The 22,530-nt window shown below is 42.6% G+C and overlaps 1 protein-coding gene across 1 annotated transcript; it reads right to left on the reverse strand.

Moving 5' to 3' along the window:
• Nucleotides 1-1,430: 1,430 nt before the first annotated feature.
• Nucleotides 1,431-22,497, reverse strand: LOC125962948 (rhox homeobox family member 2-like; the record flags this gene model as incomplete). Its single annotated transcript, XM_049704533.1, has 2 exons — nt 1,431-1,685; nt 22,273-22,497. Coding segments are annotated over 2 exons (480 nt in total), but the record flags the coding sequence as incomplete, so codon positions are not given.
• Nucleotides 22,498-22,530: the final 33 nt, after the last annotated feature.

The raw sequence follows: 22,530 nt of genomic DNA on the forward strand, positions 1-22,530 counted from the left end.
TTGCTCCGCGGCATGTGGGATCTTCCCACAGGCAGACTCTTAACCACTGCGTCACCAAGGAAGCCCTACCAGCTTCTTTTAAATAAAGTGATTATCCTGGATCAGTGCTCAGGGACCACCACCTCCTGGCTTCAGGCAACACTCACCCAAGAGGCTCCCTTTCAGTGTTGAATTAGCTGGAACCAGAGTTCTCCCAAGGATGTTGAAGGTGACAAAATACACTTGAAGGCCACATCATCCGTCAGCTCTGAGCTGCGGAAGGAGCTATGATATGCTTTCCGCATCTGGGGGTGGGGGAGAGGGGGTGAGAAGAGCCGCATGCGGGCCTGGACAGTCTCCTCTTGTGTTACCTTCGCAGAGGTAGGCCCCTCCCCCTCCGCTAGCGTGGTTTCTGTCCCCAGGTGCCCTCCACAACAGGGAAGGCGGTGAACAGAACTGGGAGAGAAGCCGACGGTGCCCCGCTCCCTCTCCTCCATAAAGCCCTATGAGTAGTCACTGCAGAAGTGTCCCTTGGAGTCCTCCTTGTACCTGACCTGGTCACCATGAATGGGCCTCAGGCCTGCTTTGAAACACACTGTTCTCCCATTCGAGACTCACACCACCCGTCTTGCACATCTAGGTGGTCCCAATGGGGCAGCGTGCGGGGAGCATGGGTGCTGGGGGAGAGGGTGGAAGAGAACAGGTGGGTCTGTGTAAACCCCTCACGGGCACCTGGCAAACTTCTGAGATGTGCATGGCCTATGATGGTGACTCAGGGCTGTTACTGCATGAAAGGAGGCCTCCTGGGCATTCGGTCTGAATGGAGTTGGCTTAGCCATTTCCATCAAATTTACTAACCCCATGTGACACAGAGAACAAATATGCAGAGAACTCACAACTTTATTGAAAATACAAAACATGCCCTAAGACAGTGGGTCAAGGCCTCTACTTCTATTTAATATACTTTGCAGGCATTTGGGGAACTGTTCTTGGTGGTGAGGTATGCAGAATTTGAAACTAGCTCAAAGGCCCTTTGAAAAAAACTGTCATGGACACCATTTAAGAGGAAACTAGGGCTACCGTAGGACTGCCAATGGTTAGGGACCAGGCCATGCTGCATGAGGGCACCTACAGGGAAGCAAGTGTGGAAGAAGCCTGGGTGGAGAAGGCAACGGCATTGGAGGAAAGGGCTGCCTGGGCATCATGTGTGGCATGGGTTGCACGTGCCACAGGGGCGGCTCGGGCAGCATGGGCGGCACGGGTGAAATTGGTGGCATGGGGTGCACGGGCCACATGAGCTGCATGGGCGGCATGGGTGGCACGGGCGGCCTGGGCACCACAGGCTGCATGGGTGGCATGGGATCCTCGGGCAGCACGGGTGGCACGGGCGGCACGGGCAGCATGGGTGGCACGGGCGGCCTGGGCACCACAGGCTGCATGGGTGGCATGGGATCCTCGGGCAGCACGGGTGGCACGGGCAGCATGGGTGGCACAGGTGGCCTGGGTGGCACGGGCGGTCTGGGCAGCAGGGACAGGTCCATCAGCAGTGGCTCCAGAAGATCGCATGACGAATTCAGCTCCTGACGCGAGACGGCAGGGCAGGGCTCACAGAAGCTGACGACAACAGGGGGCACGGGGGGCACGTTACTGAACATTAGTGCCCTCTGATGTCTCCTCCACTTGGCCCTTTTCCTCTTAAACCAAGCCTTCAAGCAGAGAGAAAAAGAGATTGATTAGTATATTGAGCATTTCATGTCAGACATGAAAAATTGCATCAGGGAGCTCTCGGTGCCTTGAAGATTTGAAAGTGCATCAGGAGAAGCTATTTCCTTCTTGCTAAAGTATCTTAGGATATGTAGCTGAAGGCGCTCCCTTCAGCCGCCCTCGCCCCGAAGAGCGAGCACCGACTATGTGCCAGGCTCTGGATTGGCATATGGCTTTGTCTCTCCCCTCCCACCTTTTCTATTATTTCCCCCACTCTTACACGCAGGTGGAGCTGACCAACTGCACTCTGTCCCTGCTGTTATTACTGTGCCTGGGAGGTCTGCGTCCTGACAACTGACCGTCAGCTCCAGCTGCCACTAATCCCTACTCATTGGGCAGGTGTCACCTTAGTTATGGGGGAAGTTGAGCATAGGAAAAAGTGGGTGCCTTTTAAAATCATACTGAGGGGAACGGTCCCCATTTTGAAAAACCCATCTTTGGTTACAGTAAATAATCAATAGGAGTGGGTTGGATTTTTAAACAAAAGCTTTCCCCAAGGATGACTAAAAAGGGTCATTCATCCTCTGGAACCTTGGGATGGTTATAAAGAAGGAGATGGTATTGTGAGGGAGGTTTGGTCATGGGGGGCCCAGGGACTTTGTGGCTTGTCTTGCTGGACACCAGCGGAACTGAAGCCCTGGACACTGCCTTAATATTAGACTATAGGGGTAACGAATGCTTAGACGAACTCAGCCCAAATTTACTAAAACTCTTAAAATCTTTGCCCAGACAAGAGTTTGGGGGGAAAGAGGCATACCATTGTCACCTCTGTCAATTCTGCACTCTCCAACCTGCCCCACCCTCCAAACCTTCCTGGGCTCAGGACCAGGTCAGCTCACTCCGCTCTGGCTACAGTTGCAGGGCCTTGGAGCAGAGCCTCTGGTGCCCAGCAAGGTTGCGCCCTCTAGGAGCTGCTAATCAACCAGGAGATCCCCATCCTGTCCCTTATGCTTAAGTCAAGAGGGTGCAACCTGCATTTTAGGAAGACAGCCGACAACCACGTGAGTGAGGGGTCACAAAACGGCTCCCCCCTAAATATCTGCCAACTATTAACAACTGAAAGTAAAACCTGTCCTGTGGACTCCACTGCTCCCTCAGCATCTCAGTTAATGGAATTGTGCCATATTTAGTATTTTTGGATGTTTCCACTCGGCAAATTTTACATGAGACCAAGGGCCTCCTCTCTCTGTCGCCCCATCTTCCCTCTCCCATCTTAGTATTTGGGTCCTTCTGCTGCATGAATATGTAGTCGAGAAAAGCCAGTGTAATAGAGCTCATTTTGGGGGGTTCGAGCGTACCAATGGTCAAATCTGCATAAATATAAGCAATGTGCAAAGCTGGCTATGTGAGGTTCAGGCTGACACTACTTCCATATTTCCAATACTGGTTTCATAAAACAGCTCCTACTGTCCTTGCAAACCAAGGGGGGGTGTCCATTAAATGTTTCTTTGGGACGCTCATGCTGTAGAGTTTGGAAATAGATGAAAACATTCTCCCGTCTTCTTCATTTGTTTCTTGTTGCTCCTTTTCCCTTCAGAACTCCATTAAGAGACCACTACGTAAACCCAGGAGAAGCAAGCCACCAAAACTTCAGTTTCTCTTTTCCTCTGAGCTTGCTTTGCCTGCTTGAGAAAGCAGAGGCCTGCGCCTCCCAAGCCCTGGCCAGACCTGACTGTGAGCCCAGCCCGTGGCCTTAGGCCACCAGCACTGCTTTCCAGACCCCACCACCAGCTCTGCAGCCCGTGTCCATCACTGCCCTCACACACGCTCTCTGCAGCAAAGCTAGTGAACCCATCCTGATTCTTCCTTCCTTCCTTCCTTCTTTCTTCCTTTCTATCAATCTTGTGTTTTAAAAAAATATTCCTCTTCCACAACAAGCGAAGCCACTGCACTGAGAAGACCGCGCACCACAACGAAGAGTAACCCCGGCTCTCCTCAACTAGAGAAGAGCCCACGCACAGCAACGAAGACCCAACGCAGCCAAATATAAATAAATAAATATATTAAATATATATATATATTATATATATATATATACTCCTTTGATACAACTTACTGTGTTCTATGGACAAATAATCAGCTTCTGTGCCATGAGCTACCAACTAGTAACCACTACCTGAATGAATGAGCAAGTATTTCAAATTAACACAGGTAAGCGACTAGCTGAGAGCCAACCACTGACCATCACAAACAAATTCTTCGAAACCAATCCCTCATAATAGTATGAAAACGGAAGAAAAAAATTCTTAGACATTAGAAATTGCTGAAAATAATATTCACTGATACATTCGGTAGTTTCATAATGTTGAATTTACGCAGTATCTCCAAGACATATATCGATAGTATCCAATTATTCTCAAACCCGTCCACCTTTTGAGGTCAGTGGAAATTTATTCAAATTTGTTCTTTTTGTTTGTTTTATTGTTTTATATGTTTAGACAAATTCCTAAAGGTTGCAAACCTTTCCCCCCTCCATCATACTGCACAACCTACTATGTTAGCAATGTTTTCAGGCTGCACATCAAAAAATTTCAGAAAATTAAAATTTACGGCTGAAACTCTCTACACTGCTCTACCAAACACATAAAAACAACAGCAAGAGGACCAGGCACTTGGAATTTTAAGCTATTCGCCTCCCCATCAGTCTCACCTAAACTAAACATATATTAGTTGCTCACATGTTGTGTTCCGAGGTGAGTTATTCCCTTACCCAATTGCCTGAATACTTGTAAATTCACTCCTTATACAAAGAGCTTAGGCCTGGCTTTAAAACTTTTAAATAATTTAGTATACTTGAACCCTCTTCTAACCCAGCTATTTGGTGCATTAATTTGAATAACTGCCAAGTCCGAATCAGCCCCAACATGATTCCACAGAGACTTGTCCCCTAAGGGATACCAGTTTTGGAAGGAGTTTAACTTTACTGAAGATACATATATTCTGGCCCCAAAGCCCCAGAAGTCCAAACCTTATTTCCAAAACATCGACAAGTGTACAAAAACACACCAACTTGAGAATGTCTAGGACAAGGTATCCAATTCCTAAAGCAGGTTTTAGATTGGCTGCCCTGCCAAGTTGCTTTTTTCAGGTTTACTGACCCACACTCTGGCTTCAGTCACTCCCAGGCGTCTTGCAAGCTCATTTCTGAGGGGAAAAATGTTGAAAATATTCAGCATTTGACATTATGGATGAAATGAAATATACAATGCACATTTCATGCTATGTGAAAATGTTTATTCAGAGAGTAACCAAGATGGTGACATAGGAAAAACCCCGAGCTTACCTCCTTCCATGGGTACACCAAAATTACAGCTATTTACAGAGCAACTTTTTTTTTTTTTTTTTTTTTGCGGTACGCGGGCCTCTCACTGTTGTGGCCTCTCCCGTTGCGGAGCACAGGCTCCGGACGCGCAGGCTCAGCGGTCATGGTTCACGGGCCCAGCCGCTCCGCGGCATGTGGGATCTTCCCGGACCGCGGCACGAACCCGTGTCCCCTGCATCGGCAGGCGGACCCTCAACCACTGTGCCACCAGGGAAGCCTACAGAGCAGCTATTGATGAGAATGACCTGAAGACTAGCAGACAAGAGCTTCCACAACTACAGATATAAAGAAGGAAACACAATGAGATGGATAGGAAGGGCCGAGATGTGGTATAGTCAAGACCCACACCCCCAGGTTGGCGACCCATAAATGGGAGGATAATTACAATTGCAGAGGTTCTCCCCAAGAAGCAAGGGGTCCAAGCACATTAGATTTACGAACTGGCAGAAAATATTTGCACACAATGCAACTGACAAGGGCTTAATTTCCAAAATATGCCAATAGCTCATACAACTCAATAACAAAAAAACAAACAACGCAATCAAAAAATGGGCAGAAGACCTAAATAGACATTTCTCCAAAGAAGACATACAGATGGCCAACAGGCACATGAAAAGATGCTCAACATCACTAATCCCATATCTGGGCATATACCTGAAAAAGATGAAAGCTCTAATTCGAAAAGATACATGCACCCCAATGTTCAGAGCAGCACTGTTTACAATAACTAAGATGTGGAAGCAACCTAAGTGTCCATCAACAGATGAATGGATAAAGACGATGTGGTATATATATACAATGGAATATTACTCAGCCATAAAAAGGTATGAAATCCTGCCATTTGTAACAACATGGACGGACTTAGAGAGTACTATCCTAAGTGAAGTAAGTCAGACAGAGAAAGACAAATATTACATGATATCACTTATATGTGGAATCTAAAAAACAGAACAAGTGAACTTATTTACAAAACAAAAACAGATTCACAGACATAAAAAACAAACTTATGGTTACCAAGTGGGGGGATAAATTGGGAGCACAGGATTAACAGATGCACACTACCATAGATACCAGATAAACCACAAGGATTTATTGTATAGCACAGGGAACTCTATTCAATATCTTGTAATAAAATATAATGGAAAAGAATTAAGAAAAAAGAATATAGATATATACATATATATGTATAATCTAATGCACTGCTATATATAAACCTCATGGTAACCACAAACCAAAAATCTATAATAGATACACACACACACAGAGAAAGGAATCCAAACATAACACTAAAGATAGTCATCAAATCACAAGGGAAGAGAGCAAAAGAAGAGGAACAAAAAGAACTCCAAAAACAATTAGCAAAATGGCAGTAATTACATACCTACCAATAATTACTTTAAATATAAATGGAATAAATGCTCCAATCAAACGACAAAGAGTGGCTGAATGGATACAAAAACAAGACCCACATACATGCTGCCTACAAGAGACGCACTTCAGATCTAAAGACTCAGACAGAAAGTGAAGGGATGGAAAAAGGTATTCCATGCAAATGGAAATCAAAATAAAGCTGGAGTAGCATTTCTCATATGAGACAAAATACACTTTAAAATAAAGACTATTACAAGAGACAAAGAAGGACACTACATAATGATCAAGGGATCGATCCAAGAAGAAGATATAACAACTGTAAATATTTAAGCACCCAACACAGGAGCACCTCAATACATAAGGCAAAGGCTAACAGCCATAAAAGGGGAAATCGACGGTAACGCAATCATAGTAGGGGACTTTAACACCCCACTTTCACCAATGGGCAGATCATCTAAAATGAAGATAAATAAGGAAACACAAGCTTTAAATGATACATTAAACAAGATGGACTTAATTGATATTTATAGGACATTCCATCCCAAAACAACAGAATACACATTCTTCTCAAGTACTCATGGAACATTCTCCAGGATAGATCATATCTTGGATCACAAATCAAGCCTTGGTAAATTTAAGAAAATTGAAATCATATCAAGTATCTTTTCCAACCACCACGCTATGAAACTAGATATCAATTACAGGAAAAGATCTGTAAAAAATACAAACACATGGAGGCTAAACAATACACCACTTAATAACCAAGTGATCACTGAAGAAATCAAAGAGGAAATCAAAAAATACCTAGAAACAAATGACAATGGAGACACGATGACCCAAAACCTATGGGATGCAGCAAAAGCAGTTCTAAGAGGCAAGTTTATAGCAATACAATCCTACCTTAAGAAACAGGAAACATCTCAAATAAACAACCTAACCTTGCACCTAAAGCAATTAGAGAAAGAAGAACAAAAAAACCCCCAAAGTTAGCAGAAGGAAAGAAATCATGAAGATCAGATCAGAAATAAATGAAAAAGAAATGAAGGAAATGATAGCAAAGATCAATAAAACTAAAAGCTGGTTCTTTGAGAAGATAAACAAAATTGATAAACCATTACCCAGACTCATCAAGAAAAAAAGGGAGAAGACTCAAATCAATAGAATTAGAAATGAAAAAGGAGAAGTAACAACTGACACTGCAGAAATACAAAGGATCATGAGTGATTACTACAAGCAACTATATGCCAATAAATTTGACAATGGGAAAAAATGGACAGATTCTTAGAAAGGCACAACTTGCCGAGACTGAACCAGGAAGAAATAGAAAATATGAACTGACCAATCACAAGCACTGAAATTGAAAGTGTGATTAAAAATCTTCCAACAAACAAAAGCCCAGGACCAGATGGCTTCACAGGCGAATTCTATCAAACATTTAGAGAAGAGCTAACACCTATCCTTCTCAAACTCTTCCAAAATATAGCAGAGGGAGGAACACTCCCAAACTCATTCTACGAGGCCACCATCACCCTGATACCAAAACTAGACAAGATGTCACAAAGCAAGAAAACTACAGGCAATACCACTGATGAACATAGATGCAAAAATCCTCAACAAAATACTAGCAAACAGAATCCAACAGCACATTAAAAGGATCATGCACCATGATCAAGTGGGGTTTATTCCAAGAATGCAAGGATTCTTCCATATATGCAAATCAATCAATGTGATACACCATATTAACACATTGAAGGAGAAAAACCATAGGATCATCTCAATCGATGCAGAGAAAGCTTTCGACAAAATTCAACACCCATTTATGATAAAAACCCTGCAGAAAGCAGGCATAGAGGGAACTTTCCTCAACATAATAAAGGCCATATATGACAAGCCCACAGCCAACATCGTCCTCAATGGTGAAAAACTGAAACCATTTCCACTAAGATTAGGAACAAGACAAGGTTTCCCACTTTCTCACCACTATTATTCAACATAGTTTTGGAAGTTTTAGCCACAGCAATCAGAGAAACAAAAAATAAAAGGAATCCAAATTGGAAAAGAAGAAGTAAAGCTGTCACTGTTTGCAGATGACATGATCCTATACATAGAGAATCCTAAAAATGCTAACAGAAAACTACTAGAGTGAATCAATGTATTTGGTAAAGTAGCAGGATACAAAATTAATGCACAGAAATCTCTGGCATTCCTATACAATAATGATGAAAAATCTAAAAGTGAAACTAAGAAAACACTCCCATTTACCACTGCAACAAAAAGAATAAAGTATCTAGGAATAAACCAACCTAAGGAGACAAAAGACCTGTGTGCAGAAAATTATAAGACACTGATGAAAGAAATTAAAGATGACACGAATAGATGGAGAGATATACCATGTTCTTGGAATGGAAGAACCAACATTGTGAAAATGACTCTACTACCCAAAGCAATCTACAGATTTAATGCAATCCCTATCAAACTACCACTGGCATTTTTCACAGAACTAGAACAAAAAATTTCACAAATTGTATGGAAACACAAAAGACCCCGAATACCTAAAGCAATCTTGAGAACGAAAAATGGAGCTGGAGGGATCAGGCTCCCTGACTTCAGACTATACTACAAAGTTACAGTAATCAAGACAGTATGCTACCGGCACAAAACCAGAAATACAGATCAATGGAACAGGATAGAAAGCCCAGACATAAACCCACGCACATATGGTCACTTTACCTTTGATAAAGGAGGCAACAATATATGGTAGAGAAAAGACAGCCTCTTCAATAAGTGGTGCTGGGAAAACTGGACAGGTACATGTAGAAGTATGAAATTAGAACACTCCCTATCACCATATACAAAAATAAACTAAAAATGGATTAAAGACCTAAATGTAAGGCCAGACACTATCAAACTCTTAGAGGAAAACATAGGCAGAACACTCTATGACATAAATCAGAGCAAGATCCTTTTTGACCCACTTCCTAGAGAAATGGAAATAAAAACAAAAATAAACAAATGGGACCTATTGAAACTTCAAAGCTTTTTCACAGCAAAGGAAACCATAAACAAGACCAAAAGACAACCCTCAGAATGGAAAAAAGTATTTGCAAATGAAGCAACTGACAAAGGATTCATCTCCAAAATTTACAAACAGTTCATGCAGCTCAATATCAAACAAACAACAGCCCAATCCATAAATGGGCAGAAGACCTAAATAGACATTTCTCCAAAGAAGATACACAGATTGCCAACAAACACATGAAAGAATGCTCAACATCATTTTTTGTAGTTAATTAATTAATTAATTTATTTTTGGCCGTGTTGGGTCTTCATTTCTGTGCGAGGGCTCTCTCTAGTTGCGGAAAGCGGGGGCCACTCTTCATCGTGGTGCGTGGGCCTCTCACTATCACGGCCTCTCTTGTTGCGGAGCACAGGCTCCAGACGCACAGGCTCAGTAGTTGTGGCTCACGGGCCCAGTTGCTCCGTGGCATGTGGAATCTTCCCAGACCGGGGCTCAAACCCGTGTCCCCTGCATTGGCAGGCAGATTCTCAACCACTGCACCACCAGGGAAGCCCTGCTCAACATCATTAATCATTAGAGAAATGCAAATCAAAACTACAATGAGATGTCATATCACACCCGTCAGAATGGCCATCATCAAAAAAATCTAGAAACGATAAATGCTGGAGAGGGTGCGCAGAAAAGGGAACGCTCTTGCACTGTTGGTTGGAATGTAAATTGATACAACCACTATGGAGAACAGTATGGAGGTTCCTTAGAAAACTAAAAATAGAACTACCATACGACCCAGCAAACCCACTACTGGGAATATACCCTGAGAAAACCATAATTCCAAAAGAGTCATGTACCACAATGTTCATTGCAGCTCTATTTACAATAGCCAGGACATGGAAGCAACCTAAGTGTCCATCAACAGGTGAATGGATAAAGAAGATGTGGCACATATATACAATGGAATGTTACTCAGCCATAAAAAGAAACGAAATCGAGTTATTTGTAGTGAGGTGGATGGACCTAGCGTCTGTCTTACACAGTGAAGTAAGTCAGAAAGAGAAAGACAAATACCGTATGCTAACACATATATATGGAATCTAAGAAAAAAATGACATGAAGAACTAGGCGCAAGACAGGAATAAAGACACAGACCTACTAGAGAATGGACTTGAGGATACGGGGAGGGGGAAGGGTAAGCTGGGACAAACTGAGAGAGTGGCATGGACATATATACACTACCAAACCTAAAATAGATAGCTAGTGGGAAGCAGCCGCATAGCACAGGGAGATCAGCTCGGTGCTTTGTGACCACCTAGAGGGGTGGGATAGGGAGGGTGGGAGGGAGGGAGACACAAGCGGGAAGAGATATGGGGACATATGTATATGTATAACTGATTCACTTTGTTATAAAGCAGAAACTAACACACCATTGTAAAGCAATTATACCCCAATAAAGATGTTAAAAAAACAAAAAAACAAAATAAGAGAACAAAACCCAAAGTTAGTACAAGGGACAAAGTCACAAAGATCAGAGAAGAAAGAAATGAAATAGATTTTAAAATATATAAAATATCAATGGAAGTAAGAGATGATTCTTTGAAAAGGTAAATAAAATTGATAAACCTTTAGCCAGACTCATCAAGAAAAAGAGAAAGAGGGTCCAAATCAATAAAATCAGAAAAGAAAAAGAGGTTAGAACCAACACCACAGAAATACAAAGGATCATAAGAGATTACTATGAACAATCATACATCAATAAAATGGACAAACTAGAAGAAATGAACAAATTCCCAGAAATGTACCGTCTCCCAAGACTAAAGCAGTAAGAAATAGAAAATTTGAATACATCAATGATCAGTAATGAAACTGAATTGGATAATAAAAAAGGATATATTTTACAGCACCAGGAATAGAGCCAATATTTTATAATAACTTTAAATGGAGAATAATCTATGAAAATATTGAATCACTGTGCTGCACATCTGAAACTAATATAACATTGTAAATCAAATATACCTCAATAAAAACAGACATTAGGAAGTAGAGAGCAGAAGCAAGAAGAACTACAATCCCACAGCCTGTGGAACAAAAACCACAATCACAGAAAGATAGACAAGATGAAAAGGCAGAGGGCTATGTACCAGATGAAGGAACAAGATGAAACCCCAGAAAAACAACTAAATGAAGTGGAGATAGGAAAACTTCCAGAAAATGAATTCAGAATAATGATAGTGAAGATGATCCAGGACCTCAGAAAACGAATGGAGGCAACGATTGAGAAGATGCAAGAAATGTTAAACAAAGATCTAGGAGAATTAAAGCACAAACAAACAGAGATGAACAATACAATAACTGAAATGAAAAATACACTAGAAGGAATCAATCGCAGAATAACTGAGGCAGAAGAACAGATAAGTGACCTGGAAGACAGAATGGTGGAGTTCACTGCCACGGAACAGAATAAAGAAAAAAGAATGAAAAGAAATGAAGACAGCCTAAGAGACCTCTGGGACCACATTAAACGCAACAACATTCGCATTATAGGGGTCCCAGAAGGCGAAGAGAGAGAGAAAGGACCCGAGAAAATATTTGAAGAGATTATAGTGGAAAACTTCCCTAACGTGGGAAAGGAAATAGCCACTCAAGTCCAGGAAGCACAGAGAGACCCAGGCAGGATAAACCCAAGGGGAAACACACCGAGACACATAGTAATCAAATTGACAAAATTTAAAGACAAAGAAAAATTACTGAAAGCAACAAGGGAAAAATGACAAATAATATACAAGGGAACTGCCATAAGGTTAACAGCTGATTTCTCAGCAGGAACTCTACAAAAGCCAGAAGGGAGTGGCATGATATACTTAAAGTGATGAAAGGGAAGAACCTACAACCAAGATTACTCTACTCGGCAAGGATGTCATTCAGTTCGATGGAGAAATCAAAAGCTTTACAGACAAGCAAAAGCTAAGAGAATTCAGCACTACCAAACCAGCTTTACAACAAATGCTACAGGAAGTTCTCTAAGTGGGAGACACAAGAGAAAAAAAGGACCTACAAAAACAAACCCATAACAATTAAGACAATGGTAACAGGAACATACATATCGATAATTACCTTAAACGTGAATGGACTAAATGCTCCAACTAAAAGACACAGGCTCGCTGAATGGACAGAAAAATAAGAACCATATACATGCTGTCTACAAGAGACCCACTTCAGACCAAGGGACACATACAGACTGAAAGTGAGGGGATGGAAAAAGATATTCCATGCAAATGGAAATCAAAAGAAAGCTGGAGGGCTTCCCTGGTGGCGCAGTGGTTGAGAGTCTGCCTGCCTATGCAGGGGACATGGGTTCGTGCCCTGGTCCGGGAGGATTCCATATGCCGCGGAGCGGCTAGGCCCGCGAGACATGGCCGCTGAGCCTGCGCGTCCGGAACCTGTGCTCTGCAACGGGAGAGGCCACAACAGTGAGAGGCCCACGTACCACAAAAAAAAATAAATAAAGAAAAAAAAAAGCTGGAGTAGCAATACTTGTATCAGATAAAATAGACCTTAAAATAAACAATGTTACAAGAGACAAGGAAGGACACTACATAATGATCAATCCAGGAAGAAGATATAAGAATTATAAATATATATGCACTCAACATAGGAGCACCTCAATACATAGGGCAACCGCTAACAGCTATAAAAGAGGTAATCGACAGCAACACAATAATAGTGGGGGACTTTAACACCTCACTTACACCAATGGACAGATCATCCAAACAGAAAATTAATAAGGAAACACAAGCTTTAAATGACACAATAGACCAGATAGATTTAATTGATATTTATAGGACATTCCATCCAAAAACAGCAGATTACACTTTTTTCTCAACTGCGCATGGAACATTCTCCAGGACAGATCACATCTACGGCCACAAATCAAGCTTCAGTAAATTTAACAAAATTGAAATGATATCAAGCATCTTTTCTGACCACAACACTATAAGATTAGAAATCAATTACAGGGAAAAAAACGTAAAAAACACGAACACATGCAGGCTAAACAATACGTTACTAAATAACCAAGAGATCATTGAAGAAATTAAAGAGGAAATCAAAAAATACCTAGAGACGAATGACAATGAAAATACGACGATCCAAAACCTATGGGATGCAGCAAAAGCAGTTCTAAGACGGAAGTTTATAGCAATACAAGCCTACCTCAAGAAACAATAAAAATCTCAAGTAAACAATCTAAACTTACACCTAAAGGAACTAGAGAAAGAAGAACAAACAAAACCCAAAGTTAGCAGAAGGAAAGAAATCATAAACATCAGAGCAGAAATAAATGAAATAGAAACAAAGAAAACAATAGCAAAGATCAACAGAACTAAAAGCTGGTTCTTTGAGAAGATAAACGAAATTGATACACCATTAGCCAGACTCCTCAAGGAAAAGAGGGAGAGAACTCAAATCAATTAAATTAGGAATGCAAAAGGAAAAGTTACAACAGACACTGCAGAAATACAAAGCAACCTAAGAGACTACTACAAGCAACTCTATGGAAATAAAATGGACAACCTGGAAGAAATGGACAAATTCTTAGAACGGTATAACCTTCCAAGACTGAACCAGGAAGAAATAGAAAATATGAACAGACCAATCACAAGTAATTAAATTGAAACTGTGATTAAAAATCTTCCAACAGGGCTTCCCTGGTGGCGCAGTGGTTGAGAGTCTGCCTGCTGATGCAGGGGACACGGGTTCGTGCCCCAGTCCGGGAAGATCCCACATGCCGTGGAGCGGCTGGGCCCATGAGCCATGGCCGCTGAGCCTGCGCATCTGGAGCCTGCGCTCTGCAACGGGAGACGCCACAGCAGTGAGAGGCCCGCGTACCGCAAAAAAAAAAAAAAAAAAAAAAAAAAAAAAAAAAAATCTTCCAACAAACAAAAGTCCAGGACCAGATAACTTCACAGGTGAATGCTATCAAACATTTAGAGAAGCACTAACACCCATCCTTCTCAAACTCTTCCAAAAAATTGCAGAGGAAGGAACACTCCCAAACTCATTCTATGAGGCCACCATCACCTGGATACCAAAACCAGACAAAGATACTACAAAAAAGAAAATTACAGACCAATATCACTGATGAATATAGATGCCAAAATCCTCAACAAAATACTAGCAAACAGAATACAACAACACATTAAAAGGATCAGACACTGTGATCAAGTGGGATTTATCCCAGGAATGCAAGGATTCTTCAATATATGCAAATCAATCAATGTGATACACCATATTAACACATTGAAGAATAAAAACCATATGATCATCTCAATAGATGAAGAAAAAGCTTTTGAGAAAATTCGACACCATTTATGATAAAAACTCTCCAGAAAGTGGGCATAGAGGGAACCTACCTCAATATAATAAAGCCCATATACGACAAACCCACAGCAAACATCATTCTCAGTGGTGAAAAACTGAAAGCATTTCCTAAGATCAGGAACAAGACAAGGTTGCCCACTCTCACCACTATTATTCAACATAGTTTTGGAAGTCCTAGCCACGGCAATCGGAGAAGAAAGAGAAATAAAAGGAATACAAATTGGAATAGAAGAAGTAAAGCTGTCACTGTTTGCAGATGGCATGATACTATACATAGAGAATCCTACAGATGCCACCAGAATACTACTGGAGCTAACCAATGAATTTGGTAAAGTTGCAGGATACAAAATTAATGCACAGAAATCTCTTGCATTCCTATACACTAATGATGAAAAATCTGAAAGAGAAATTAAGGAAACACTCCCATTTACCATGGCAACAAAAAGAATAAAATACCTAGGAATAAACCTACCTAGAGAGACAAAAGACCTGTATGCAGAAAACTATAAGACACTGATGAAAGAAATTAAAGATGATACCAACAGATGGAGAGATATACCATGTTCTTGGATTGGAAGAATCAACATTGTGAAAATGGCAATACTACCCAAAGCAATCTACAGATTCAATGCAATCCCTATCAAATTACCAATGGCGTGTTTTACAGAACTAGAACAAAAAAATCTTAAAATTTGTATGGAGACACAAAAGACCCTGAATATCCAAAGCAGTCTTGAGGGAAAAAAATGGAGCTGGAGGAATCAGACTCGCAGACTTCAGACTATACTGCAAAGCTACAGTAATCAAGACAATAGGGTACTGGCACAAAAACAGAAATACAGATCAATGGAACAGGATAGAAAGCCCAGACATAAACCCACACACATATGGTCAACTAATCTATGACAAAGGAGGCAGGGATGTACAATGGAGAAAAAGACAGTCTCTTCAATAAGTGGTGCTGGGAAAACTGGACAGCTCCATGTAAAAGAATGCAATTAGAACACTCCCTAACACCATACACAAATATAAACTCAAAATGGATTAGAGACCTAAATGTAAGACCGAGCACTATAAAACTCTTAGAGGAAAACATAGGAAGAACACTCTTTGAGATAAATTGCCGCAAGATCTTTTTTGTTCCACCTCCTAGAGTAATGAAAATAAAAACAAAAATAAACCAATGGGACCTAATGAAACTTAAAAGCTTTTGCATAACAAAGGAAACCATAAACAAGGCCAAAAGACAACCCTCAGAATGGGAGAAAATATTTGCAAATGAAGCAAGTGACAAAGGATTAATCTCCAAAATTTACAAGCAGCTCATGCAGCTCAATAGCAAAAAAACAAACAACCCAATCCAAAAATGGGCAGAAGACCTAAACAGACATTTCTCCAAAGAAGACATACAGATGGCCAAGAAGCACATGACAAGCTGCTCAACAGCACTATTATTAGAGAAACGCAAATCAAAACTACAGTGAGGTATCACCGCACACCAGTTAGAATGGGCATCATTACAAAATCTACAAACAACAAATGCTGGAGAGGGTGTGGAGAAAAGGGAACCCTGTTGCCCTGTTGGTGGGAATGTAAATTGATATAGCCACTATGGAGAACAGTATGGAGGTTCCTTAAAAAACTAAAAATAGAATTACCATATGACCCAGTAATCCCACTCCTGGGCATATACCCAGAGAAAACCGTAATTCAAAAAGACACATGCACCCCAATGTTCATTACAGCACTATTTACAATAGCCAGGTCATGGAAGCAACCTAAATGCCCATCGTCAGATGAATGGATAAAGAAGATGTGGTACATATGTACAGTGGAATATTAGTCATAAAAAGGAACGAAATTGGGTCATTTGTAGAGATGTGGATGGATCTAGAGACTGTCATACAGAGTGAAGTAAGTCAGAAAGAGAAAAACAAATATCCTATATTAATGCATATATGTGGAACCTAGAAGAATGGTACAGATGAACCAGTTTGCAGGGCAGAAATAGAGACGCACATGTACAGAACAAACATATGGACACCAAGGGGGGACAGTGGGGTGGTGCTGGTGGTGGGATGAACTGGGAGACTGGGATTGACATATATACAGTAATATGTGTAAAATGGATAACTAATAAGAACACGCTGTATAAAAAAATAAATAAAATTCAAAAATTCAGAAAAATAAATATATAAAAAAATAAAAACGGACATCACTAATCATCAGAGTAATGCAAACCACAACTACAATGAGATATCACCTTAGAATAGCTACCGTCCAAAAGACTACAGGGACTTCCCTGGTGGCGCAGTGGTTAAGAATCCACCTGCCAGTGCAGGGGACACGGGTTTGAGCCCTGGTCCAGGAAGATCCTACATGCCACAGAGCAACTAAGCCCGTGCACCACAACTACTGAGCCTGCGCTCTAGAGCCCTCGAGCCACAACTACTGAGCCCGTGTGCCACAACTACTGAAGCCTGCGCACCTGCAGCCTGTGATCCACCACAAGAGAAGCCACCGCAATGAGAAGCCCGTGCACCGCAACAAAGAGCAGCTCTGGCTCACCTGCAACTAGAGTAAGCTCGCGCACAGCATCGAAGACCCAATGCAGCCAAAACTTAGTAAAGTAATTAATTCTTAAAAAGACTACAAATAACAAATATTGGTGAGGATGTGGAGAAAGGGGAACCCTTGTACACTGTTGGTGGGAATGTAAATTGGTGCAGCCACTGTGGCAAACAGTATGGAGGTTTCTCAAAAAACTAAAAATAGAACTACCATAGGACCCAGCAATTTCAATCCTGGGTATATATCTGAAAAAAACAAAAACACTAATTCAAAAAGATACATGCACCCCAATGTTCATAGCAGCATCATTTACAATAGCCAAGATATGGGAGCAACCTGAGTGTCCACCAATAGAGGAACGGATAAAGAAGATGTGGTATGTATATACAATGGAGGTTAAAAAGAATAAAACTTTGCCGTTTGCAACAACATGGATGGACTTGGAGGGTATTATGCTTAGTGAAATAAGTAGGACAGAGAAAGACAAATGATCTCACTGATATGTGGAATCTAAAAATTAAAGCAAACTATTGAATACAACGAAAAAGAAACAGTCTCATAGATATAGAGAACAAACTAGTGGTTACCAGTGGGAAGATACAGGGGAGAAGGACGAGATAGGGGCAGTGGATTAATAGGTACAAACTACTATGTATAAAATAAATAAGCTACAAGGATATATTGTACAGCATGGGGAATATAGCCAATATTTTATAATAACTATAATGGAGTATAACCTTTAAAAATTGTGAATCACTATATTGTACACCTGAAACTTATATAATATTGTACATCAACTGTAACTCAATTAAAAACAAACCCGATAACCCTAAAGTCTCCACCAAAAAACTGCTACAACTAATAAGTGAATTCAGTAAAGTTTCAGGATTCAAATTAATATACAGAAATCTGCTGCTTTTCTCTACACTATAATACACTATACTCTCAGAGAGAAAGCAAGAAAACAATCCCATTTAAAATAGCTTCAAGGGCTTCCCTGGTGGCGCAGTAGTTAAGAATCCACCTGCCAATGCAGGGTCCACGGGTTCAAGCCCTGGTCTGGGAAGATCCCACATGCCGCGGAGCAACTAAGCCTGTGGGACACAACTACTGAGCCTGCGCTCTGGAGCCTGCGAGCCACAGCTACTGAGCCCGTGTGCCACAACTACTAAAGCCCGCGTGCCTAGAGCCTGTGCTCTGCAACAAGAGAAGCCACCGCAATGAGAAGGCCCCACTTGCCGCAACTAAAGAAAGCCCACGTGCAGCAACAAAGACCCAACGCAGCCAAAAATAAAAGTAATTAATTAATTAATAATAATAAATAAAATAGCATCAAAAAGAATAAAATACCTAGGAATAAACTTAACCAAGGAAGTGAAAGACCTATACTCTGAAAACTATATACAAAACACTGATGAAGGAATTTGAAAATGTTCCCCCAAAATGGCAAGATATACTGTGTTCTTGGATTGGAAGAATTAATATTGCTAAAATATCCATACAGGAAACACAGGGGACCCCGAATGGCCAGGGCAGTCTTGAGAACGAGGAACGGAGCTGGAGGAGTCGGGCTCCCTGGCTTCGGACTATACTACAGAGCTGCAGTGGTCGGGACACTGTGGTACTGGCGCAGAGGCAGGGAGATGGATCAATGCAACAGGATGGAAAGCCCAGAGATGAACCCACGCACATATGGTCACCTTATCTTTGATGAAGGAGGCAGGAGTGTACAGTGGAGAAGGGACAGCCTCTTCAATGGGTGGTGCTGGGAGGACTGGACAGGTACATGTAAAGGTTTGAGATTAGATCACTCCCTGGCACCATGCACAAAAATAAGCTCAAAATGGATGGAGGGCCTGAATGTAAGGCCAGAAGCTGTCGGGCTCTTAGAGGAAAGCATAGGCAGAACACTCTATGACATAAATCACAGCAAGATCCTTTTTGACCCACCTCCTAGAGAAATGGAAATAGAAACAAGGGTGAACAGGTGGGACCTAGTGAAACTTCAGGGCCTTTGCACAGCGGAGGAAACCATAAGCAAGACCAGGGGACGACCCTCAGAATGGAAGAAGGTGTTTGCAGATGGAGCAACTGACAAAGGATTAATTTCCAAAATATGCAAGCAGCTCGTGCAGCTCAATAACAGAAAAACGGGCAACCCAATCCAGGAATGGGCAGGGGACCTGGGTAGACATTTCTCCAAGGAAGTTGTACAGACTGCCAGCAAGCACATGGAGGAATGCTCAATATCATTAATCATTAGGGAAATGCAGATCAGGGCTGCGGTGAGATATCATCTCACACCGGTCAGAATGGCCATCATCAAAAAATCTAGAAACAATAAATGCTGGAGAGGGTGTGGAGATGGCTGGATGGCCATCATCAAAAAATCTAGAAACAATAAATGCTGGAGAGGGTGTGGAGAACGCTCCTGCACTGCTGGTGGGAATGTGAATTGGTACAGCCACTATGGAGAACAGTATGGGGGTTCCTTGGAAAACTACAAGTGGAACTGCCACGTGACCCAGCGGGCCCACTACTGGGCATATACCCTGGGAGGACTATGGTTCAAAGGGAGTCATGTACCAGGATGTTCATTGCAGCTCTATTTACAATGGCCCAGAGATGGAAGCAACCTAGGTGCTCATCATCGGATGAATGGATGGGGAAGATGTGGCACATATATACAATGGAATATTACTCAGCCATAAAAAGAAATGAAATTGAGTGAGGTGGGGAAATTGGATGAAGGCAGTCAAAAGGTACAAACTTCCAGTTATAAGATAAATAAGTACTAGGGATATAATGTACAACATGATAAATAAAATTAACACTGCTGTATGTTATATACGAAATCTGTTAAGAGAGTTCCTAAAAGTTCTCATCACACAAAAAGCTTTTTTTCTGTTTAATTATGTATCTGTATGAGATGATGGATGGTCACCAAACTTATTATGATCATTTCATGACGCACATAAGCCAACTCGTTATGCTGTGCACCTTAAACTTATACAGTACTGAATGTTAATTATATCATAATAGACTGGAAGAAAAAATATTTATCAGGCAGCTCTAGACATCCAAATCAAGGGGCATCTTGAGTTTGACACTTTTGAGAAAGGGAGAAATTGGGCTGATCCAATTATCACACCACAGCAAAAAGCAACCGAACTTGGAGTAATCGAGTTGAACAGAAAATCCTAAACCGAAGTTGATGCTAGTTACCATCCCTTCTTGTTGAATCGTCTCCTACCGCCATCCAGGTTTCCACGATACGGTTTGCCTACAAACAGCCTCTCCAAACACTCCTCCTCTGTCTCTTGCAAGCTTCTTTTATTGTCTTTCAATATTCCCTAGCTCACTGAATATACCAGCAGCCATTCATTTGGGCAAATCAGAAATTTATACATTTTTCTTAAACATTTCCTTTTACCCCCGTGTTCAAATTACCATGAATTGCTATCAATTTTACCTGCTAAATATCTCTTTAATCTGTTCACTTCTCTCCATCGCCACTACCCTGGACCAACACACCATCACCTCTGGCCTTGCCTACTGAACAGCCTCCTAGGACTGAATCCCAGCTCTGCCACATTCCAGCTGTGCCATCTTGGGCAAGTCTCATCACTTCTCTGAGCTGCAGTTTTTTCACAGTTATAAGTGGGGATAATAACAGTGGCTACCACATTCACAAGGGGTTGTGAAGATTCAATGACAGTATGTAGAAAAACCCTTTAAAACAAGTGCTTAACACACAGTAAGCACAATGTAAATGATAGCTTTTTAAATTTTAGCCGCATTCACGGGTACTCAGCAACCCATTCATTCTCCACACTGAAGCTTGCTTTAGGGAACAATTCTGCCTCAGGCACAAACTTCAGGGGTAACTAAAAATTCAGTAATCGGGCTTCCCTGGTGGCGCAGGGGTTAAGAATCCACCTGCCGATGCAGGGGACACGGGTCCGAGCCCTGGTCCGGGAAGATCCCACATGCCGCGGGGCAACTAAGCCCGTGTGCCACCACTACCGAGACTGCGCTCTAGAGCCCGCGAGCCACAACTACTGAGCCCACGTGCCACAACTACTACGGAAGCCCACCCGCCTAGAGCCCGCGCTCTGCAACAAGAGAAGCCACCACAATGCGCGCACCGCAATTTTAGGGTAGCCCCCGCTCGCCGCAACTAGAGAAAGCCCGTGCCCAGAGCCCGAGAGCAGCAACAAAGACCCAATGCAGCCATAAATAAATAAATTGATTTATTTTTAAAAATTCAGTAATCAAGATAAAGGATGTTTTAGGGCTTCCCTGGTGGCGCAGTGGTTGACAGTCCGCCTGCCGATGCGGGGGACACGGGTTCGTGCCCCGCTTCGGGAACATCCCACATGCCGCGGAGAGGCTGGGCCCGAGAGCCATGGCCGCTGAGCCTGCACGTCCGGAGCCTGTGCTCCGCAACCGGAAAGGCCACAACAGTGAGAGGTCCGTGCACCGCAAAAAAAAAAAGAAAAGATAAAGGATGTTTTCATGTAGTGTTTAAACTAATGCAAATATAATCCATGAATAACTGATGATCAAAATTTCAGATAAAAGTAGATTCCAACTCTGCATTTGCTCCACCACGTCTCGGGCGACTCATTATTTATGTGAACCGGCGGCCCACAAAGCTCCCCAACGTGACTTACTCAAACACCGCACGGAAATATCGACCTCGATTCCCGCCAGGCAGAGTCCCCGCCCCCGTCCTAGGCCTCGAGTGTGCAGGAAGGGCGGGCCGCCGCCAGGCCCCGGGGCTTTCAGATCCGGAGCCGAGGAGAGGGACTCGCGAGAGCGCCGCCCACCACCCGCGCGGCAGCCCGCGCCACCCGAGACGCCTGCTTACCGCATGAGCGCGGTGGGGTACTGAGTGTGCTGGAAAACGCTCTCCAGGTCCTGCACCTGCACCTGCGTGAACCTGGCGCGGGGGCCCCGCCGCTGCCCGTCTGCGGTCTCGGGACCCTCGACGGCGGCCCGCGGGGGCTGCTCCTCGCCGCCCTGCTCTCCGCCTTCGCCGCCGCCCGCCTCGGCCTCGGCCTCGCGGCTTTCGCCGTCCGCGGGGCCGGCGGCTCCGACGCTGACCTCGCAGCCTTCCTTTCCTTCT

This window comes from Orcinus orca, chromosome X, assembly GCF_937001465.1.
Source record: "Orcinus orca chromosome X, mOrcOrc1.1, whole genome shotgun sequence".
Classification (NCBI taxonomy): domain Eukaryota; kingdom Metazoa; phylum Chordata; class Mammalia; order Artiodactyla; family Delphinidae; genus Orcinus; species Orcinus orca.